The sequence below is a fragment of the Mixophyes fleayi genome, chromosome 4, assembly GCF_038048845.1.
Source record: "Mixophyes fleayi isolate aMixFle1 chromosome 4, aMixFle1.hap1, whole genome shotgun sequence".
NCBI lineage: Eukaryota > Metazoa > Chordata > Amphibia > Anura > Limnodynastidae > Mixophyes > Mixophyes fleayi.
Genome location: NC_134405.1, coordinates 330,170,032 through 330,194,442, shown reverse-complemented (window position 1 = coordinate 330,194,442; position 24,411 = coordinate 330,170,032). Strand labels below are relative to the sequence as shown.

Below are 24,411 nucleotides of genomic sequence, written 5' to 3'. Positions count from 1 at the left end.
ATAAGGTTATATGTACTTCAGTGAGATCTAAGGTTCAGGTTTCAGGAAACATATCATGTTTGGTGTCATTCTAATCCCCTATTTATCCTCTGTGATCTGATTCCATCAGCTATAAGATCGCACTTTGTGTATGCTAGTTATGGAATATAGGGAATTAGTGATCAGAATGGTATTGTCTGTGTAATGTAAATAGACCACTTTGAACTAGTTCTTGGGGGGAAGATTAGTATGCATCTTCTGGAGAGCTGACCCTTGCATGATATCGTTTGAACTGGCCAATGACCTGCATTACACTGAACTGTCCTGGAGCCTTAACCTATGGAAACATACCAAGTCATCTATATTGTATTTACTGTGATGCCAAATGTATATATATTGCTCTCTGCAATCAGCTTGCAGTCACTTTGACCACAGACTTCAGGACTGAATGACTGTATAGCTGGATCCAGCAGTGTGCAGTGTATGTATCGGCTGTACTTATTTATTGAACTGTTGTTTTTTTTTCCTTTTGCTAATAAATTGCTTTGTGCTTTGAAACCACACAAATTGCATAGACAATGGTTATTGGTAAACGATAAAATAATTTTAATAACATAATGATAAAATTGCATAGAAATTGATGAAAAGAGAATGAATTAACATTTACGTGGAGAAATATGTTTGTATATGTTTAGCAAGGAAAAAAAGTTCAAAAGCCAAAACTAAGCTTTCAAGGCAATAAACTGTTCAGAAATGTTAATAATACAGTTTCAGGATAATAAAGGAGAAAATTAATTGCTGGTGGGTCAAGTGGTTTAGTCAACGATCTGTAATATATGGAGTGATACTAATGACTCGGAGAAGTAAGATTAGACACAAGGGGGTAAATTTAAATTTAGGGCTTATTTATTAAGGTGTGGGAATGCAAAAGTGGAGATGTTGCCTACAGCAACCAATCAGATTCTAGCTGTCATTGTACTAAATATTTATAGAATCTGATTGGTTACTATAGGCAACATCTACACTTTTTCAAACCCGCAGCTTGATAAATTTACCCCGAGATCCTGACTCTCATATTGGATTCTCTGCTCACTGTCTGACATGTGCTTGGAAAACGTGATGATTCTGACGACACAAGTGGTGGGCGAGAGTATCCTCACTTATGCTATATGTGTTGTAGCATGAGCTTTTCCTACAAATATATTAAGTAAAGTTTACAGAAGGTACAGTACAAGCCAATACATTTTAGTTATCAGGAGATGGAAAAATCCTTTAAGCCCTTCAAAAGTCCTATTGATACAGATCCACAAGTGTGATTATACCAAAATTATTTTGTGCTCCTACAGAGGGGCAAACCATGCTTTCAACAGCCACAATATTATATCTAACTATCTATCTATATATGCTAATATGAAGTCTAGTATTACATATACTGTATTGTCATGGGAAAAGAGAGCCACTTATCATGTTGTATGATCAGAGAGTACTTTATTTTGATTTCAAGCACAAATTAATTTGTCATGAATCAATCTGTCACGTGCTCCCACGCAGTTTAGATGACTTCAGCCAGATACAATAGTACCAGTGGCGGATCCAGGGGGGGGCGATCGGGGCGATCGCCCACCCTAGCAGGGGCTTGCTGACGGCGGCTGCACACTGTGCATGTCCGTTCAGCAGTGACAGTGTGCTGCCCGGCTGCTCTGATTGTGTTTTAAACACAATCAGAGCAGCGGGGCAGCACACTGTCACTGCCGAGCGGACCTGCACATACTGTGCAGCCGCCGGCAGCCTTAGAAATTGGAAAGGGGACGGGGCCTAAATCGCCCCTCCCTAAAATCGCCCGGGGTATAGCAATTGTCTGGATCCGCCCCTGAATAGTACACTTTATCTATCATTATCTTAGAGACATTTTGTACTTTTATCATATAGACGTAGAACTCACTTTGGTTAATTCCACCATCAAAATGAAGTTAACCCTTTTATGTAATTATCTCTTACCATATTAAACACCTACTATATTAAATTGACCATGGTAGACTCTGAGTTATAGTAGCACCAGTTACCGATATATATATTTCATCATAGATATTATACGGTATTATGTTAGATAATAGACAAAACAATGTTATTCTCTGAATTGCCTTACAAAAAGAAAGTTGTATACCGCCATCTAGAGGCCAGATACAGCATTACAACAATGAACACATTTCTAGATAATGTAAAAAGATTCTGGGTTAGAATTTCTCTTGCGTTAGTTCTTCTCACATGAGTGGAATCTCCACCGCCTGTCCCTAGAACACAAGACACAGTTTAAGTGTTAAACAATAAAACAGACTGAGATTAAACAGCTTTCCATATTCCAATAGTTATTTCAAATGCAAACACAACATATAGTGAGATGTAAAACAAGATTAAGTCTATTATTAAGACCTAAGATGCCTGTGTCGGTGAAGAGGGAAAAGGCTTGGTGGAGGACAGGGGTCTTTGGCAAGACTCCGAAAGCAGCCGCGGCTTGGTAAATTGCAGCGATAGGAAGCCCATCACTTTCCCACTTTGAAGGGTGCTGGAACCAGTATAATGGTGGAGGGGGGGGGGGCTGGGGGTATGGGGAGGATAGCCCGTTCTTAAGGAGTGTGTGTGTGTGAGGGGGGAGGGGGGGCGCCAGGCAACATTCCGGTTAGGATTTCCCATTCGCCCAAACTTTCAGTGATTTGTGCATATGTAGATTAATTACAAAAAATAATTCAAAAAAGGAAATGTGTTTGTTTACATGAAGATTACTTCATATATTATTTGCATGGATTGCGTTTTCCTGGATTTTGCACGCTTTATATTCTTTCTGTTATATTTTGGTTTGTCACAGACAGCGGGCATGAGAGCAAGGCATAGCAATTAGGGGGAATCCGCGAAGGGGCGTGCAGGATCACTGTGGTGAGACACAAGTGACAGGTTGTATATGTCAAGGAGCTGGGCCCTCGGGAGAGGGGAGTGTTGCCTCCATGATAGGTTGAACCTGCCCGGTGGTCGGTTTTGGTAAGTTGAAATTGGCCTTGGACACCGCTTCCTTTTCTATTGCAGTTTAATTGGTAAATAAAACTGTGACCACTTTTGTCCAATACCCGTCTTCAAGTAATTTCTTAAGTTAGCGTCTGGCTACGGGGTGCCAGCTGTTCCGTCTGTGCCCCTTATATCACACAGCTGGGACGTGAATGAGTAGTGAATAGTGAGACCTTGTTGTTGGTCTAAAGGGTATATTTACTAAACTGTAGGATTGAAAAAGTGGAGATGTTGCCTATGGCAACCAATCAGATTCTAGCAGTCATTTTGTAGAATGTACTAAATAAATAACAACTAGAAATATGACTAATCTAAACCTCCCAGGTCAAGTTTATCTGACAGTGGGGTAGAGAGGTGTTTATTTGTTCAGTGATGGTCCAGGCGTGATATTGGATATTTCACAATGCAATCTAACATTATCTGGAGGATTCTATGTATGTGTGAGACAGAGATAACCTATAGAAATAAACTAATGTGTTATATTTATTTCAACAGAATGCTTCTGCCGCCATCTGAGCCACAAAGAAAGGCCTACAGAGGATGCCAATGAGGAGGAGGTGGCCAATGAGTTGGAGGAGGTCCAAGATTCCCCCCCAGGATTAGGCCCAGGAGGGGGCAGACCTTTCCACACTCCCCCATCAATCCCTCTCCCCGAGGAACACTCCAGGGCTAAATTAATGGAGGGATCGCTGGAGGAGGAGGCAAGGCCATTCCAGGCCAGTGCAGAAGACTGTAAGTATCTTGATGTTATAATGTAGTATAATATTATTTTGTTTTGCAGTATAAAAGTGTAGTACTTAGAAGGCCTCCTAAAAAACTGGTGGCTGGTTTGTCATTATGGAGGGGGGACACCATGCTCAGAGATTCCCTGCTATAGTGCCACCAGCCCCGGCTGGCAAAGCCTAGTGCTGGTGATAGTAAAATTGGGGGGACCCCATGCTGAAACGTGAATTAGCTGGCAGGGGAAAGAAAGGGGCGGACCACGATGACGCATTTAGCCCCGCCTCCACCCTCTTCAACAACGGAGATGGCTGGATCCGGGATGTTTGCCTGCTTTCTTGGGAGTCTGGGAGAACTCCCGAATATTCAGGAGTTTCCCGGACATTCCGGGAGAGTAGGCAACTATGATCTTACGTCACATAATTGACTTTACTACTGTACTACAGTATTTTCAGATCGCTCTTTGATGAATAAAGGCGTACGTAGACCCGATTTACGTACGTTCTAAAACAACCGCACGTTGTGCTCAATATACGTCTCTTAGTAAATCAAAATCATAAATTTAAGTTAGAAGTCTGTAATGTTAAACATAGAGGGTATCATTCATGAATGTTAAAAAGTAAATTAGTCTATTCCTCACAGGTGTCGAATTTGGTTCTGCATTGCCTCCTGCTGGTGATACGTGATATTGCAGCAGCTGTAGTTTTATAAAACAGCAACTATATGCCACAAAATGTAAATCTTTCCTGAGGAATAAATAACAGCAGACCAAACACCAGTCTCAGAGGCAATAAGGCCTATGTAGAATATAAATATCTAATGTAAGGAAATATTTACATTTACTCTAACAAATGATGCAAAATGCTCTCTCTATGGGAGAAACTCCCACTATAAGCCTCCTGTAGAATACATACTCATAAGTGTTGTGATGGTAACTATGAGCCCCAGTCAGGTGATGATTAGTAGGTGCGTCCCATCTCAGGTAATGGTCAAAGTTATTGACGTAGCGACTCCACCTGCAGTTGCGCGTAAACAACGCTTCTCCTTTACAGCAATAAAACTTCCACCTAGAAAATAGCATATTGTGAATTCATGTTTTAAAATAACACTAGCAGCAAATTGTTATAATTAATCTTAATTATTAGTGCATTATCTAAAAATTTTTTTTTTTTAAAATAAATAAATAAATGAAAAGTAAACAAGTTTTCGTTTCAGGTATGGGCTGCAGTGCCTGTTTAATGCCAGCAGGTGGCACTGTTTCTATAGTGGTATTTGAAGAGACTTGGTTGACATTTTAGAGTTCCCTATAGATGTCAGTAGCAAAAGTATTGTTGAGCGGTTTGGATTCACAGATGTTCGACAAGATTCGGGATGTGAGTGGTTAACAGGGTCATGCCTCAGTTTCTTACGCCGAAATCGGATCTGTAAACAAGGCAAAACGTAATTTCCAGGAAAAACTCATATCTTGCGAGTTTTGAATCAAAATCTTTATATCAGATATATCCCTCCCTCGGGTTCTCATCTGCCATTTTAAAGAAGAGAATGTAGGGAGGAGGTTGTTTGCAAGGGTGTGCTCAGTAAATAAGTGTGTTTCTACTACACACTACAGAGTTAGACAGGGTGAAAGATGGATAGAGAAAACAATAGAACAGCTGCTATTATTTTGATGCAGTTTATTTCCATAGGGATCAGTCAACTAGCATAGTTTTTAGATCAATTGGGTTTCAGTCTGTTTAGACAGAGTACTAGCTACTGCCAGGGCCATCTTTTCCATTGGGCATGATGGGCAGCTGCCCGGGGGCCCCACGGGCAAGGGGGCCCCATAGGCACGGCTCTTAATGAGAATAAATAATCCTGCAAAAGAAAAAATCCTGCAAAAAAAACCTTCAAGGGTCACTGAGCTAGTACATCTATCTATCTCTATCTCTATATATCTATATCTATATCTGTATCTGTATATATATCTATATATCTATATCTAGGGGCCCCGCTGCACTGCTTTGCCCGGGGGCCCATAATGTTGTTAAGATGTCCCTGGCTACTGCTTGTTATTAATGCATATATACAGTACTATAGACAGGGCCGGAGTAACCCGAGGTCTAACTGGGCTACAGCCAACCCTTAGCCCAGGGGCCTCCTTTCCTTTAATCCGGCCCTGACTATAGACCTCATTCTGAACTATTCTTTAGTGGAGAAAACAGTGTACTTCTGCTGTATGACTTTTAGCAGCAGAACCCAAAAAACTATTTATTTCTTTTAAAATCTAAAGTGTTTTTTAGTGAAAATAATCTTGTGCGGGCGATGACATCTTTATTAAGTAGGCAAAAAACAGCGTTGCTTGAGTGTGACTGGGCATTCCCCAATAAACCAATATATTTCTTTCTTTAAAAATCTAAAGTGTTTTCTAGTGAAATCAATATTTGTGAGAGTCATTCAGTGGCATATTTATTAAGCGGTCCAAAAACAGGGTGTTTGCGTGTTTTACACCCCCCAAAAAAACTATATATTTCTTCTAAAATGCTTAACGGTTCATGTCATAACTATTACCACCTTATTCATGTCCTTAGCACTGTAATATATTAAGAATGGACACAACACAAATTTGTGGAAAATGAAAGGTTTATTTAACCCAATAAACACACACTGGGTAGAGAACACTGTAAGTAGATTGGCAAAGGCCCCAAGCCAATCTAGAAGTCCAATCACGGGTCACTAACTCTCTGGACATCAGTAACATGTACCACTTTTACCTGAACACACCTGAATTATTTATCTTTAAATAGGCACAGTTATCCCAGGCAACCCACAACAAGGGCGGTACCTGCACCGAAACCTAAGCCGACTCTTCAAAGGGAAACAGGTTCCACATGCCTCAATACAAGTAATGTTCACCCCACCAACCTTTTTGCGCCGACTGCACAGTATTCTCAAGCCACACCTGGTTCCTTGACGAATCTAGGACCATCGCCATACCTCAACCTGCAGTAACTAAACTCCCATAAATTTGCCTAATAAACAGACCCAGTCACTCATTGGCCAAATGAATCCCATCCGAACCAAAAAGGCGAGCACAGTGGGAATTAAGTCGATGATGCTTGATCCGTCAACTCTGAAAAGTTGTGGGGGAACCCAAACTTGGCCACCTGAATTAATTGCCCACCGCACCTTTTATCAACCACCCATAACGGGAAAAACCTCCATATTCACTGGGAAACTTCATCAGACCAGCAGAGGACCAAGTCAGGCCATATAGAATGTATCCATCCCATGTCGGATCCAAACAGAGAGGTATTAAGGTATGATTGGTCTGGCGTTGTATTTGACTCCTACACCTGAGTGGCACAGGGTGGAGAGTGGCAGGAGACACGGTGTGAAAGGAACATCAAGGAGAAAACAAGGAGGGGAAGGAAAAAGAGGAGCAGAAAGAAACCAGAAAAGTTGAATAGGAGACACAAGCAAAGGTAAATACAAAAACAAAAACCTTGTGGTGCCAACAGCCAATCAGGCCCACTTGTAGAGGAAAATTAGGCAAAATGCCTTTGCATCTTTGCTTCCAAAAGCAACAAGTGACCAAAGCCCTGTGTCACCCAAAGGCAGAAAGGTCAGAAAAGGAAGAACAGGAGCTCAGAATAGCAGAAAAGTCAGACATACATAAATGCAATGGACCGCCATCTGCCCAACCATGGGATGCCTGAAATTGCCCTGCCATATACCACTGCGGACATGGTCGCACAAACCCAAAAAAATGCTTGCCAAACAGCACATTAACCATACCCCTTAAACCCAATGTTCGCAACCGTAAACAGGTATCCCACGAGGGTTGGGGAGGGGACCCTTCATAATTGAATAACCATGATGTCGCTGTATGGGACACATAAAGGCAAACTCAGGGACCAATTTAAACCAGGCAAACCGAGCCATTCCTTTTAGGTAACAAAGGGACACCGCTGCCCCTGGCCTGGCGGACCAGGCGCAGGCATGGAGAAGGCGTAATTACGGGTGAAGTGGAAATGACTAAACACATAGTGAATATGATGGAAGATGGAGTCAACCTAAAGAGGCCATTGATTAGCTTGCCCGGATGGTGCCAACAACGTTATCTAAGCAGCGCTAATCATTGCAGTTAAATGCATCCTGCTCCACCTCTGCAAGTGCCTATAACAGGTCCCCCATCACAGTGGACTAATTGTCCTACTCAGGTCAGGAAGGACTGGGGGCAGCGTGCCCAGCAGCAAGGCTGCATAGTAAGAAAAAATACGAGTCACATCCACCAGCCCATGAAGCCTAACAAAGAAGGCCAACCCTGGCCTGAAAGCTAAAATCCAAAATATAGGCACACCAAACCAGCTCGCCCAGCAAGCTAATGACCAGGGGGAAAGATGCACTCTGTTTAGCATTGGCCTACACAATGCCCAGGTTAACCTAGATGCCCACAAATTCAGACTGCCACACAATAGTGAAAAGGTCCAGCAGGACAAGAGCAACAGTTCAATCGGAACTAACCCACCAGACCCAGGTGGAGCGCACTAATCACCGTAAGCAGGCACCGACATGACCGCCCCCCGCTGCATCCACGATACTCAAACAGACGGCAATAGAAAAAGAAACCCACTGCGTTATAGGAGTGTAGACCGGCCAATGAGCAGTAGATACACTAGAATGGGATTTACAAAACTTAGGTATCTGATTGCTCTCCAAGGACTGTGCTGAGGAAAAATGCAATAAGAAGAAAGCACTACTGCAAAAGAGGTACTCCGTGGTGTAGCATTTAGCACCCTATAACAGGGGTCAGGTATGAATCCCCCCCGGAAACCAAAACAAAAGTATTATACAACGCCACTCCTATACGTGCCATCAAAAACAAATGAAAGAGAAAGGTAAGACGAAATATAAAATCACAAAATAGGAACAGCATATCAGGGATAGTCACGCTGAGACAAAGACCACATGCCTGACAGTTAAAGTATGGACGATCCCTCGCAAGTACTAGTCGTTTGTAGGAAATACATATATATTACTTATATCCATGTCACAATGTGCATATACAGGGGACTACTAGCAAAACACTCCTCCTTCTGGCAAACCAACTCACATCTTCTAAATTAATAAGATGTGTGTATAGAATAAAATCAGTTAAGCTCGTATCTGTTAGAACCGCGGCTATTGATAAGCCTTTAGAACCGGACTACTAGTGGTTCTAAAGCAGCCGCCTTTTCAGTGAAACTTTATATGTTTGTAGGTACTCAGATGCCCCCAGGACTTATCTCTATGGTAGTAGAGACTTATCAGGATAACCGCGACACAAGGTAGAGAAACTGGAAGACTGGAGGTGGAAGCCGGGGAGAGGCCTAGGTCGCGGGTCCGTAACCCATTGGAGGGTCAGGATACAGACCGGAGATCGGGGCTGGCAGCAAACAAGCGGGTCTTGTATTCAAGTAAAAGGTCAGGGTCACAAGCGAAATAGTGAAATCCAAAATCCAGGCAAAAGGTCAGGGCAACAGGCAATCAGGTAAGGTCCAAAAGTTCAGGCTAGGTCACAACAGAAGGTCAATTAAAAATGTCAGAAGACAGAGTAGGTCAGTAACAACACAGGCAGTGAATGCTATAACTTGAAGGGAGGCTCAGTCCACCTTGCTTTACATACACAGAGCAGCCGATCACCAGATAGGAGGCACAGCATAAGATAACAAGCCCCAGGAGGCTGATAACTAATCACCCCCTCACTACGAATGTGCCCAGCTAATCCCCCATGCCGGGACGCGGAAATCTGACAGCTCGGTGGAAGTGACGTCCTGGTCGTCAACGAGATGGCCAGAACACAGGCAGCCAAGGAGAGCAAGTCGCGGCGGCTAGGGGAACCACCACGGCTTGTAACAGTGCCCAAATAAAAGGCATACCTTCCAACCACCGATTACAGTGGGTATCTTTTCCACATTTTTCGGAAGTAACTTCCTACGTCGATCACTGACAGGGTTCCCGGCTCTGCTGAATAGTCTTTCAGAGTACACACTGGAGGGTGGGCAGCTTAGGTATTGTAAAGCAAGTTTGTACATGGGTTTCCAAATGGCTTGTTTTTCTTCCCAGTAAGGAAAGGGACTGTCTGACATTTCCATATCAATTACCTCTTGAAAATAATCCTCCACCATGCTTTGCATGTTAATAGTAGGATTGGATGGAGTTAGGGGCAAAGTCACACATTTTTTGGTAAAATCTTTCAAACCAGCCCAGATGTCAAATTGGTGTGGTCTGCCCCCTGCATCATCCCTGCTTCACTTTGAAAAGTTAAATTTTTTCCGAGCAGCAGCTGCTTGAGAGACTGAAGGAGGATACGTCGTCAAGCCAAGGCCCAGTTCAGCGGACAACTTGCTGACCAATAGCTCCTTGCAAAGATTCACATTTCGGTAATTTTAAAGCAAAGAATCAATGTGGGTCTTCAACCTAGAATCAAGCACAGTCGCCAAAACGTAGTGATCCGACTTCAAGATTTTAATAACTCTTGGATCATGGCGAAGCAAATTAAGTACTTGATCTACAAGGCCAACATACTTTGCAGAATTGCTTTCTTTCATCTCCTCCTTCAGTTTGTCAAGCTGCTTTTCCAATAGTCGAATTAAGGGAATGACTTGGCTCAAGCTAGCAGAGTCTGAACTCACTTCACACGTCACAACTTCAAATGGTTTCAGCACCTTGCACAGCACAGAAAGGACTGTGCAAGAGTGAAATACATTCCCTCTCCTTTCCCAATTTCATGGCTTGTGCAATATGCTTGGATAGCTTTGCACTGTAACTCCCTCCTCTGAAGCATGTACAGGGTGGAATTCCCCCTTGTTAACACCTCTTGCTTAAGTTGGTGGCAGGGCAAGTTAAACTGTTCTTGGAGCTGCTGCAATCTCCTACATGCTGTCGCAGAATGCCTGAAATGTCCCGAAATTTTACGGGCCACCGAAAGCATCTCCTGCACCTCACAGTTATTTCTTAGGAAGCTCTGCACCACCAAGTTTATTGTGTGAGCAAAACAGGGAATGTCATGGAATTCACCCAGCTGTAATGCTCGCACAATATTGTTGGCGTTATCAGAAATGACATATCCAGGGGAGAGTCCAAGTGGTATAAGCCATGTATCAAACCTTACTTTTCGTAACAAATTATCAGCTTTATGCATGTTAGTGAAGCCGGTGATACAAAGAGTAGCCTGCCTGTGACAAATGTTACGTAGTGGTGTACATGCTGCTGCTGTTCCTGCTAGTGAAGGCGAATGACCAACCCAGTGGGCTGTCACAGTCATATAATCTTTCGTTTGCCCACTTCCACTTGGCCACATATCTGTGGTTAAGTGTACAGTGGGCAGAATGTCATTTTTGAGCGCAATTACTACATTTTTACAAACTTTTTGGTATAGTTGTGGAATAGTTTTACGGGAAAAATGGTGTCGCAATGGAATTTTAAAACGGGGACACAAAACATCAATTAACTGTGAAAAACCAGCTGCTTTTATTGTGGATATTGGATGCAGATCTAACACTAGCATAGTAGCCATGGCGTCTGTAATCCGCTTGGCGACTGGGTGACTGCTGTCTTATTTGCTTCCTCTAGCAAAAGATTGTTTCACAGTTAATTGTTTTAAAGTAGTAGTGCTCTTCTTCTTGTGCTTCTTATGGGAGTTAGATTCACCCCCAGCAGCAGCAACAGCAGCAGCAGTGGGACTAACGCTTAAACATTCTTCAGAGGAATCAATTATAGTGCAGGAGTCATCGAGCCTTACCAAGTGGGATGCAGGGCTAACTCCCATCGCTACTGAGGATATTGATGAGGACGGTGTTGTGGGTGTAGATTGCAGCTGTCGGAATGTAGGTGACAGAAGGGTCCTAGCTGATGATGGAGTGCTTGTTATTTTCTTGCCATAACGTTCAGCTTTTCTCAACACCTTGCCATGAACTCTCGTCAAATGGCGTAACATGGATGAGGTTCCAAGATGGTTAAGGTCCCTCCCTCGACTGACTGTGGCTTGACATACACTACAAATGGCTATGCAACTGTTGTCAGGATTTGTGTAGAAATAATTCCACATATAAGAAGTGGCTTTTTTTGTTTTATGCCCAGGCATGACAATGGCCTTTTTTGTCACGTGCCAGAACTGCTGCCACTGGTGCAGGACTTACACAAACAACCTAATCCTCATCAAAATCCTCAACATTTTTGCAGTGTCTTGTGTGAGAAATGTGTGTATTCTGGAAATGTTTTTTAGATGTATGTGACATGCTTTAGATATAGAGTTGATGTGGGGAATAATGGATAGTTGTGAGTCAAGGATTACACCTAGGCAGCGAGCATGAGGGGTGAGGTTTAAGGTCATGTTGTCAACAGTAGTAGAAATGTCAGGTAGGTAACTTCTGTTGGTGGGTGGGAATATTATTAACACTGTTTTAGAAAGATTGAGATTGAGTTGGCGAGAGGACATCCAAGATTAAATGAACCTCCCACCCAAATGTATCACATCTGGGTGGGAGGGGCCAAAGACAATTCCATCTTGCTCAAAATTTTAGACCAGATGTTTTTGGCAGCCAAATCTGCATCAATGTGAGTATTATACATACTTGTGTGGAAAGAGCAACTATTGCCCTATCTGAACAGTCTGTTTTACATATTTTTGTAATGCTGATGCCATTACCCATTTTATAAAATTAATGCAGAACACAGTTGTTCCAAGCATGTCCTATACCACAAGCTATACCATCTAGAACAAATTTTGTGATATTTAGACATGGCATTTCTGCAGGTATACATATATCTATCACGTTGCATTGTGTCGTTGACTAGCGCCCCCCATTTGTGGAAATCAGGTGGGTCAGAAACAAGCCAGCCTCTGGCTATAATAACTTTAGCTAATGTTGTAAGATTAAATATATATTTATAGACAAATTTGTCAGTGATATCTTACGGAGAGATACCATAAAGACACCATTTACCATCCAAAGGTGGGGCAGCCGGTACAGTATGAAGGACACAATCCCAAATAGTGGACCCGAAACGGTGGACCATCCGACACTCCCACAATATATGCCAAAAGCCACTGTCACTTGAGACACATTTTGGGCAGGGGTAACCAGCTCTCCTACCCATGCAAAGCAACCCTTTTAGCATTTTTATTCTGAGAGCAGTCCACCTTGGTCTATCTACTTGTTGAAATGTCTACTGATACCTCTGTCCATCTAGTGACTTATTCTTATTATTGCTGGTGTCAATCTGTTGGAAAAATTCAGCAATGTAATTTGCAGCATTCAGCGACCACATGTAGATACTTTATGCACACTGCTGTGCCACTAGGGATTGTATCTTTTATTAAACTGCAATGTATTTTTGCCGCTACACTGTCACTAATTTTAGCCTAAATTGGTGAAAATTTGGACCATTGTGAATAGATCATTAGAAAATAGACTGTAAATTACTGGAAATTAATGTTAATGCTATAAATACTAATGTAGGAGCAAAAGCAACTCAAAATCACATAATTGTACCAGTTTTTCACAATTTTAATTAAATCCAGATCCAAAACAAAAAAACTTTCAGAATTTTTGGGCAAAACCAGAACCAAAACCAAAACACAAAGAAGTTTTAGAACCATAGCCAAAACACGGGGTCTGCACACATCTCTAGTTTTAAGCTTATTGTTGTTTATTAGCTTTATGAATGTGTTATTACTAGACTGATTTACCTTCTGTCCTCTGCCGTATTGTCATGATAGCTCTCCATGCCGCTCAGAATAGTTCCAAATGGACAGACAAAGGTAAACTCTTGGTCAAAGTCATTGACGTAGCTTGTCCAGTAACAAGACTCTGCTTTGTTAAAGGTGTTCTGACACCCAAAGTCCCAGGTGCGATCCTCAAATATATCGTTGTGGATGCTGGAGAAAGGTAAAGATAAGATAAGATCAATATATTTTTAGATATACCCCTTTTGCATTGTACATACATCAATAAATTGTTTAAATGGCTGGCAAAGTTTTCCCTTTTGGCCCGGTCATGTGATGGGTAATCGCAGAATTTTGATAGGTAAAATCAAATTTGTTAAATATTTCTTTACAGCCAGTAGGTGGCGGTGTTTCCATTGCTGTATGTAAATGGACACATGCTTTCTATAGATAGCAAATGGACATCTGAGGGCTATAATAAGTTTCTATGTTATAATAAAAATCAGACACAAGACAATAAATATAATCAAGATCTGAGACAACAGTATTGTGACGATTATGTCTAACAATTGATTGTTATTTCCACCTGAATTTTCATGTATGACAATGTCTATATTGTATGTAACCTTTCCAAAGTCTGTTTTGCTAAATGACATTAGTCTGACCTAGGCAAGTGTCAATGGTCTTTTGAATGTAGCCAGGCTCAGGGACAGATAAAATCTCTGAGGAGTTGTGTTTACAGAGGATGAGGACCTGGCCAGCCAGGGAAAATGAGCAGAGATGAGAAGTCCTGTCCTTTGAAGTCCCAAACCTTCGGACATCGATAACTCACTTCCAAAAGCCCTGTGTCATTCTGACAATCAGTCTGCTCTGACAGTGGGAAAATTTAATGTCCAAAGGCGGGGTGAAAAGCCACGTGAGAAAGAGAATTTAGGCTGTAAGGTTTTAAACCTAACACACACACACAGACAGAGAGAGAGACTAGGGTCAATTTTGATAGCAGCCAATTAACCTATCAGTATGTTTTTGGAGTGTGGGAGGAAACCAAAGCATCCAGAGCACCCGGAGGAAACCCACGCAAACACAGGAATAACATACAAACTCCACACAGATAAGACTCTGGTTGGAAAATGAACTCATGACCCCAGTGCTTTGAGGCAAAAGTGCTAACCACTGAGCCACCATGCTGCCCAATATATGTAGATTGAAATGTGGCATTGCTCCCAAAGTGTACTCCTCACATGCCAAATCTAGTAAGTAGTGTCTCTCATTTTATTTCCTATTTTATTTCTGAAACTTATTTGTGCAACTTATCTTGTATGTCTTGTTATTAACTGTTTTGTAATTAAGCCTTGGAAATATTTTTTGGATTAAATAAATTTAATCTAGCATATTCTCCATGATTCTTACTAAGCCAAGTGAGGCTCATGCTACATGTATATGTGATTTAAGTGTGAAACATTAATAAGTGATTTTGGTGAACGCAAGGACGCCATAGTAAATCCTTTGTGGTGGCAGAAAAGATGTATTCATTGGTAAGTGACTAAGGTGATGCCAGTCACGGCCAGCTGTTCAGATTACTGTATCTGAAACAGGCTGGGTGGTCATGACAAGTATGTTTATATGTATATATATTGAATCTGTGGAAATCTAGAAAGATTACATCTGTGATTTAGTCTGAAAAGGCTGCACTCTACAAAAAAATTAATGATAAAGTAGTGACGAGATGGGGGTGTCAGGACATTGAATCTATTGGTCTAGCCTGCTGGACACCCCTTTGTGCAGAAACTGTGTTTATTATTGACTATATTGTATTGTTTTAACCATGTATGCATATATTTTATGTCCTGGTCCTGTCTCCCAATTTCTTGATCACTTTGCCACTTGGCTCCCTAACTTTCTCTCCTCTGACCTTCCCTCCTTCATCTTGGGGGACTTTAATATCCCTAGAGACAATCCCTCAGACACTGCTGCCTCCAAACTTCTCTCCCTCTCCTCCTCCCTTGACCTCTCTCAGTGGACCTCATCTCCCTCCCACCGCAGTGACCACTCCCTATATCTGTTTTTATCACAGCTCGGTACTGTCTCTGACCTCATTAATTCACCTTTTCCTCTCTCGGACTACCATCTCCTCTCTTTTAGCATCTCTCCACCCCTCTCACCGTCCCCGTCCCCCAAGGTTACTCTCATCAGGCGCAATCTTGACACAGTTGATCCTACCAGTTTCTCCTCCTCCCTGGGCTCGCTCCTCTCCCCCATCACCACTCTTTCTTGCCCCGATAAGGCTATCTCCTTTTACAATCGCACTCTTACCGCTGCACTTGACTCTGCCGCCCCGGCTGCCACCGTCAAGCTTCGTCGGTTCCCGCCGCAACCGTGGCACACTAAACTTACCCGCTATCTTCAAAAATGCTCCCGCAGTGCAGAATGGCTCTGGAGAAAGTCACGCACTCATGCTGACTTCCTCCACTTCAAGTTCATACTTGCCTCTTACAGTTCGTCCCTATCGCTCTCTAAACAATCTTTTTTTAAAGCTATCATTTCTTCCCAATCCTCCAACCCTTGTCGGCTTTTTGCCACCTTGAAACTCCCTCCTCTCCCCTCCCCCTCTTCCTTCACTTTGGTATCTGCAGATGAAGTCCATACCCTTCTCTCTTCCTCTCCCCCCTCCACTTGCACACAGGACCTAATCCCCTCCCACCTTCTCCGCTCCCTCTCTCTTGAAGACTGCTCCCACCTTGCACACCCCCTCAACCTATCCCTCTCCTCTGGAATCTTCTCCTCTTTTAAACATGCTCTTGTCTTCCCCATACTCAAGAAACCATCCCTTGATCCTGCCACTCTCTCTAATTACCGCCCTACTTCGCTTCTTCCAATCTCCTTGACTGGGTCTACAACCGTCTCACCTCCTTCTCTCCTCTCACTAACTCCTTGACCCGCTCCAATCTGGTTTTCGCCCCGTCCACTCCACCGAAACTGCCCTCACTAAGGTCACTAATGACCTTCTCCTTGCTAAATCCAATAGACACTACTCCGTTCTTATCCTTTTTGACCTCTCTGCTGTTGTCGATACCGTTGACCAGGCACTCCTTTTGCAAACTCTCAAATCTATAGGCCTATGTAACACTGTCCTCTCCTGGTTTTCCTCTTACCTCACCAACTGCTCCTTCTCAGGCTCTACTCATGATTCTACATCACCCCCTCTTCCGCTATCTGTTGGCGTTCCTCAAGGCTCCGTTCTTGGCCCCCTGCTTTTCTCCCTCTACACCTCCTCCCTTGGTGTCCTCATCCGCTCCTTTGGCCTCCAGTACCACCTCTATGCTAATGATACCCAAATTTATCTTTCATCCCCTGACCTCTCCCCTTCACTTCTGTCTCGTGTATCCTCCTGCCTCTCGGCCATCTCATCTTGGATGTCCCAATGCTTCCTTAAACTAATTATTTCCAAGACCGAGCTTATAGTCTTCCCCCCTTCCAGGACTCTCCCACCTACCCCCCTCTCTATTTCTGTCCCTCTCAAAATCCTGCTACTTCCACCTTCGGAATATATCTAAGATACGTCCCTTTCTCACCACGGAAGACCCAAAAACCCTTGTTCGCTTGCTTGTTATCGCTCGCCTTGACTACTGTAACCTCCTTCTCTCTGGCCTACCTGATTCTCACCTTGACCCTCTTTAGTCAATCCTCAATGCTGCTGCCCGCCTCATTTTTCTCTCCCACCGCTCTGTCTCTGCAGTCTCCCTCCAACAGTCACTACATTGGCTCCCCATACCCTACAGAATTAAATTTAAACTCCTCACCCTCACCTTTAAAGCTCTTAGTCAATCTCCCCCTCCCTACGTCTCCAATCTCATCTCTACCTACACTCCTACCCGCCCCCTCCGCTTTGCCTTTGACCGCCACCTCACTACTTCACTGATCACCTCCTCTCACTCTCGTATTCAGGACTTTGCCCGGGCTGCTCCCCAGCTGTGGAACGATCTTCCACATTCCATCAGGTTAGCATCTACTCTCAAAGGCTTCAAGCGTGCCCTTAAGACTCATTTCTTTATTCAAGTCTATCAGTTCTCCTCCTAACTACCTTGTCCTGGCTCTCTCCCCCAGTTAGTACCACCCTATTTGTGTCTCCCCCTTCCCTTTAGGATGTAAGCTCTCATGAGCTCCTTGTACTATTACATCACCCTCTGTACCTCTTGGCCTGCTTCGCTAACCCTGTTTTCCCTGTTTTTTAAGCTTCAGCCTACTTCTTGCTGATTTCTACCATCCCTTTCACTATCTGTCCCAGAAATAATCTGATTTACATTATCCCTGGTATTATTATATTGTAATGCAGTAATTGTACTGAGATAGTGGCAGTTTTGAAGAAAGAATCTACACACAGAGAAATCCCATTTTAATTAGCCTATGTCTTACATAACAGATAATGTTATCTTTATTAGCACTTTCTTAAGGTGGGGGCTGCTGTAAGTGAACCAACCAAGTCCAGATGTAGTGAAATGAGAGCAAAAGGAGATTTAATTGTTAGAATAGGAGAGGCACTGATGCAGAGTGAGATCTGTCTTAATCCTAGTCACAGGACGGAGTAAGATTGGTCACATGCATGTTCTGAAGCCTCTGCAGACTTGGTGGCTTTTTTAACCCCCCCCCAAAGCGGGATGACATTGAACCTTGTCCTAACCACCTGGGTAGAGATGAGTACTGGACACAGTTGCACGGAGGACACATACTGTTACTGATTGTGTATACCTATCTTGTAAATGTGTCATATATATAAATAATAAAAAGGGGGCATATTTAACCCATTATTTGCATAGGTGATTTATTTAACCCACTTCAAGGTTCCATTGCCCTGGTAGCCTAACCGAGGTTTTGTTCCATATGTTACAATTTCTAGAAGAGAAAAATGCATTATAACCACTGGATTCAACCTTCAAAGTAAAAGTTATATCATAAAACAGTGGTCTGGGAAAACGGTATGTCAAAGTACCAACCTCAAGACTGGTTAATAAGGAAACAATACTGTCATTTAATGTGTATCTATTGTCTGCCCATAGTGGAGGCAGCCACATTGCAGGCTGAACCAATCACTTTGATTCATGTCTTAGTGATGTCACTAGCTCTTATGCAGTGATTGGCTGCATGCTGACAGATATTGGTTCACCCCATAGAATGGCTGCCTCCATTGGCTGTAGATGAGGATAGAGTTTAATATCTGGAATACATATTTATTACCTGATAATGAAGCTAATGCTCTGGTGGTTTTGGCACTGGTATTTGAGAACTTGATCATAATTATTGACCCATCTTCCTAAAGGAAAGAAAACATAAATATATATTATTAACATGATGTGACACAGAATACACACAAGTCTCTATGTTTTGATGATTATGGGGTACTACAGAAATCTGGAGGATAGTAGTGAAGGTCATACTGCAATATAAATTCTTACTGATATGTGTGTGACCAAGAGATAAATGATCAGAGCTCAGGGTGAGAAGTTGTGTAATAGAACAATGCCGGAAGGTGCAGTACAGAAGTGTGGACTATAGGATTTTCCATGTGGATGGCGTCTACTATGACAGATGTAGAGGAAACAGAAGCTGTCTCCAAATATACAGAGTAGGTATGAAACTTAATGGAGAAATAATATTATTTATATAATCGTGGATAAGGACATAAAAGGTTTAATTTGTTTTTATTCTCTTTTCTACTATTGTTCCCTCCACCTCCGATACTGCCATGGAGACGCCAGGACACCACGTCCCGGAGGCAGAAGATAAATTATGCCCACGGGTCAGTGTAAGTAATCTGATTGATTACAAATGATAAAACTCTGAACTATGACCTTTGAAATAAACAAAGCCCCAAAGACCCCCTTATTTTCAAGCAGCTCCAGAATTCCAATATTGGCTAAATAAGGACTAACGGGCAGTAATGTAGAAATCAGGAAATGTCCAGTTTAATAAGGGGATGGGACGTGAGCAGTATTGGACTGGGATAAGAACAAACTTCAGCCCGGGGAGCGCACAGGCGGCTGCATCACATGACACGCGATGCCGCATCACATGACATGCGATGCGGCCGCGTCATTGATGACTCGGCCGCATCGCGTGTCGTGTGATGCGGCTGCCTGTGCGCTGCTGCCAATATTAAGGTAATATTGCATGCACGGGGGGGGGGGGGGGGGCGGCTTCCCAAAAGCGGTTAGACCGAGCGGCCCGATGCCACCCTGCCACCCGGCCCAGCCCGCCCCTGGATAAGAAGGGCCCACCGGGGAATGCAATGTTAGGGGCCCCCTGAAATAGCGCTGTTGAAGGGGAGTGGCTAGCAGCAAAAGTTTCTTAGAAAAGTAGAAACAGGTGCAAATTGGACATGACTGATTTTAAACATGTCTGTATGGATATTCTTGAACATAGGTGTAATTGGAGTATGCCGATTTTTAAAAATGACACATATTAAACTTCATGTCATCTATTTATGTCCACGGTAGTATGATGGCATTATTTCATTTAATTAGTTTGCTGTTGGTACATAAAGTTGTAGTTCAATAGAGTGGCATCTATTTTATATATAAATAACTGATGATGATGATGATGAAGATATCTCGGAGTTAGATCAACGCATTGATGTCGCTCACTTTTCATTGGAAACAAGTCAGGAATAATATAGCCGTATTGTAGATTATAAGGGTATTTGAAGTCATCTTAGAGTTCTGTGCTCTGTACATAGGAGCCATGTTTTTTAAATGATTGTGATTCTCACATGGACCCTCTTCCATATGATTGAAAAATCTTCCATTGGGCACAATGGGCAGGTGCCCGGGGGCCCTGCGGGCAAGGGGGCCTGTCCGAGGTAGCGCTGTAAAAAAAAATATCCTAAAGAATAAAATAAAAATGAAAATACTTACCTGCGGTCACATCAGCGGCGATCCAGCTCCCTCCCTTATATATATAATACCTTTTTATTTTACATACATATATATTTTTTTTACACACACACACACACACACACACACACACACACACACACACACACACTATTTATATATAATTTTTTTTTTTTAGGGGCCCCGTGCACTGCATTGCCCGGGGGCCCATATAGTAGTTAAGGTGGCCCTGCTAATCAGCTCTCTCATGTAATACTCATGATTCAGTACCTCAAGCTACCACAGGTGGTGCTGCAGTGCTCAAACATTGTCTGGGACTCTAAAGAGCTGATCACTGAATTATATTGTCATAAGACATTCTCCTGGCTCAAGTAGTTTAATAGTTCATCTAGTTCATGTGGCTCATTTGAGTCATTTGAATCATGTAGTTCACAAGTCACAGGATACCTTCTCTGTCAGCTCAAGACACAGTGCTGAGTGCTGTATGCTATATACTGTAGTTATATTTACTCCACCATATACAGGGAGATGTATTAAACCTTTAAGAGACAGATAAAGTGGAAAAGTTAAGATTTTTTTCTAATGACTGTATTTTAAAAGCAAAAAAGTGACACTTTATAATACTCTGAATTTGGGTATTTTATGGAAGTAAAAAATAATAATGAAAATTGTAATAACTTTGAAGAGCTCAACGTGTCACTACTAGTTTTTGTAGAAGTGATTTCCCCTTTTAAAATATTAAACATGATCAAACATATTAAACTAATCTGATCATTTTAACAGGACTATAACTCATCCAATGAGGTAATAGCAGACATGCCTACTGTATGTGTAATAGACTAGATCTATGTCTCCAATCACTTCTCTCAGCGGTGTTTTGGAGCCAGTGAAATAACTCAACTAAATGAACTAACTGAACTAATCTTTTCAACTAATCTTTTGAGTGAACTAGATTAGAATGAACTAATCCCCAAAATGAACTAGATTTCCCATCAGTTACTGTGACAGTTCTCTGATTTGAGTTCCGCATAGTGAGAACTGCCTGCCTGAGCTGTCTGCAGCAATGCCCGCAAGAGAGATCTTCCCCTGAGGCAGTAACTCACTGAGACTTAAGACTATATCTTGCTGGCATTGCTGCAGACAGCTCTGGCAGTCAGTTCTCAATCCTAAAGGAGGAAGCCCCCTACCAATGAGTAGAGAGGACAGGCAAGAAAGTCATGAACTGGGGACACAAGTCCTGCAGCACAGTGACAACTTACATTTTGACGGTATTGTGACGCCACCCCTTGTTGGGAAGGAGGCGGAGCTATCGGGCATCTAGGCCCTCCAGGGAATTCCTCAGTCCCCCGCTTGGCCAGTCCGATTCTGGAAGTGAGTCCAAATCTAGAATTGGGCAGAGCGGGTACCTGACTTTTGTGCCTTTGCACCTTATATATGGATTACTGCAAGTTGAGGATTGAATCTACATGTGCGCAGAGCATGAAATCAACATAAATAGCACTAAATGAGATGTGCAAGTGTGTGATAATGGGTCTGGTAATAAACAGCACTAATGACTTGTGGTCAATGCAACACTTACATAAAGTAAATTGCTGTGCTTGTCATACTAAGGGGGGTATTTAATTGTCCGCGGGTTCGAGTGCGGAAAAACTAATACCGTTAATACGGTAATCTCTTTTTTTCCGCGCACGATTACCGTAATAGAGTAATCGTGCGCGGACCACGGGATTTTCGGCAATCCCGCCGACAATTGATTATGCCCCAATGACTGAGGTGCTCAAACTCAGTCCTCAAGGGCTACCAACAGGTCATGTTTTCATAGATTCTGTCTGTAGGAACAGGTGGGACAATTACTGACCCAGATAAATACATTAACTCACCTGCGCATGATTAAAGAAATCATGAAAACATGACCTGTTGGTAACCCTTGAGAACTTAGTTTGGGCACCATTGTAGCTTATGAGTCACTTTTACCTTTGCAGTCTGGCTGGACCGAAATGCAAAATGTAGACTTAACCTCATCATATCAAAATCCCATTGTCTCATAGATTGTAAGCCTGCGAGCAGGGCCCTCTCACCTCTTTGTCTGTTTTACCCAGTTTGTTTATTAGTTTACTATGTTTGTTCCCAATTGTAAAGCGCTACGGAATATGTTGGCGCTATATAAATAAATGTTTATAATGATGATGATTGCACTAAGGTATCTCAGGGTACTGTATATGTGTATCATGCACCATTAAAAAAAGTAATGTGACAATGTGTGCTTGGCAGAAAGAGGGTTTAATTTTGCTCCCTGGAGTACCAAAAGAAAACCCCCCAAAATGGCAGTTTATTTGTTGTTGTTCATTCTGGTGTTATAAGATAAGTAAACCAATATGACATTGAAGGTGATACTTTGAGATAGTATATATCCATCCAACAGATGCTAATATCTGTATAAAGAGTGAGTTGTGATGTCATCACTTATAATCAGTGAGGTGTGATGTCAGCACTCATGTGCATTAAGAAAATTTGTGAATTATAAGGAAAAATGTATCCACTATTGTAATAAAATGTGAATATTAGATGGATTTTTATTTACATTATACACTAGCCCATATATATATATATTAGTAGAAGTCATCGTTACCTTTACGTGCTGCATACGCTGCAGTGATCATCATTATCAGAGGTAGTATCACCTGCATGACGAGAGGGTCCCAGGGGTCTCGATCTGAATGTATTGTAGACTCTGTCTTGGTGTTATTGGGTTATGTGACAGTCTGTGTTCCATGTGATTTTATACATGATGATGACGGAGTCTTATTATACATTAACCAGCCATATAACTGCCAATAACGACATCAGGCAAAGAATCAAGGTTACAAATGTAACCATTACTAAACTTGTGCTCTGTTTATGCTTTCCCGTAAAACTATACGACCATTGACACTTTTTTCGTGTTGCAAGAGGGTTTACAATGTGCCAGTCAGTTCTAAATAATATATTTTGCAACTATTAAGGTGTGGGTGGAACTCGTAGAAATAACTTAATGTAGATATTTATTTTCATTAGGAGTGCAATGCACTTCTGTATATCATTGTAAATGTACTTATATTCTTTTATTAGTATGTGTTTTATATGGAAATGTATGGACTTCTAAGACTGTATGACATGTTTGGGTTTTGCAACTGTCTAGAGATAGGTAATCTCATGTTAATTAGACCTTTTCATCGTTCAGTGACCAAAACATCCGTTGAGCTTGAAAGACAGGAGGAGGTAATTATACTTGCTGGTAGACTCCCTATGCAAGTGGTCACAGATGAATGTGAATTTTGTAAGTTAAATTGCGTTCCAAGTAAGATAATACAAATGTTGATAGTAAACATTCAATAGAAAGCCTGAGATGTAGTGGCACCGCTAGTAGCAATGTAAAAAGGTGTTAAACCCCTCCAGGTTGATTTATGTGCAGGTTACATGAAGCACCTGGATTGGTTAAAGGGGCAGGTGGTTGGATTACTTCCTACCAAGATAGTGTCCAAAATTATATTTAAAGTAAGGGTGTGCACCGGCCACTTTTAGTGTTTTGTGTTTTGTGTTTTGGGTTCTGATTAGCTTAAGGTTTTGGGTTCTGATTTGTTTTGCCAAAACACCCGACGAAAGGTTTTGGTTCTGATTTAGGGTTTTGGGTTCTGATTTATTTTTAAAAAAGCATAAAAAGTGCTAAAATCCATTATTTTGGTTTTTTTTCACTCCTACACTATTATTAACCTCAATAACATTAATTTCCACTAATTTCCAGTCTATTCTGAACACCTCACAATATTGTTTTTAGTCCAAAAGGTTGCACCAGGGTAACTGGATGACTAAGCTAAGCGACACAAGTTTAATGTAGTGAGCAAGAAAAATCATCCTGAATAACTGGAACCCTCGTTTGCTTTGTGTAGGAGGAAGAATATTCAAAAACTATGCTCACACCGCACCTTGGATTCACACGAAGTCTGCTATTATAAGCAATTACTTTTTTTTAGCATTAGCTTTTTTTTATATATGCATACTATTCATCTTTTTATATATCTTATATGCTGTGAATATCATTTA

At 42.0% G+C, this 24,411-nt stretch overlaps 1 protein-coding gene across 1 annotated transcript; it reads right to left on the bottom strand.

Annotated features, from left to right (window-relative positions):
* Positions 1-561: 561 nt before the first annotated feature.
* Positions 562-23,094, bottom strand: LOC142153095 (hemagglutinin/amebocyte aggregation factor-like). The gene is made up of 5 exons (XM_075210369.1): positions 22,961-23,094; positions 18,677-18,752; positions 13,469-13,657; positions 4,671-4,823; positions 562-2,270 (listed from the first exon to the last, which is right to left on the bottom strand). Exons 1-5 carry the CDS (start codon positions 23,016-23,018, stop codon positions 2,231-2,233), a joined length of 516 nt encoding a protein of 171 aa, XP_075066470.1. The 5' UTR covers positions 23,019-23,094; the 3' UTR covers positions 562-2,230.
* Between the last annotated feature and the right edge of the window lie 1,317 nt (positions 23,095-24,411).

What these genes read in the sequence shown, in the direction of transcription:
- LOC142153095 (XM_075210369.1), bottom strand. Translation starts at nt 23,018, where the DNA reads ATGCAGGTGATACTACCTCTGATAATGATGATCACTGCAGCGTATGCA. An exon ending in AGCGTATGCAGCACGTAAAG is followed by an intron (nt 18,753 to 22,960) that starts GTAACGATGACT and finishes TCTTTCCTTTAG; the next exon opens with GAAGATGGGTCAATAATTAT. An exon ending in AATACGGCAGAGGACAGAAG is followed by an intron (nt 4,824 to 13,468) that starts GTAAATCAGTCT and finishes GCTATTTTCTAG; the next exon opens with GTGGAAGTTTTATTGCTGTA.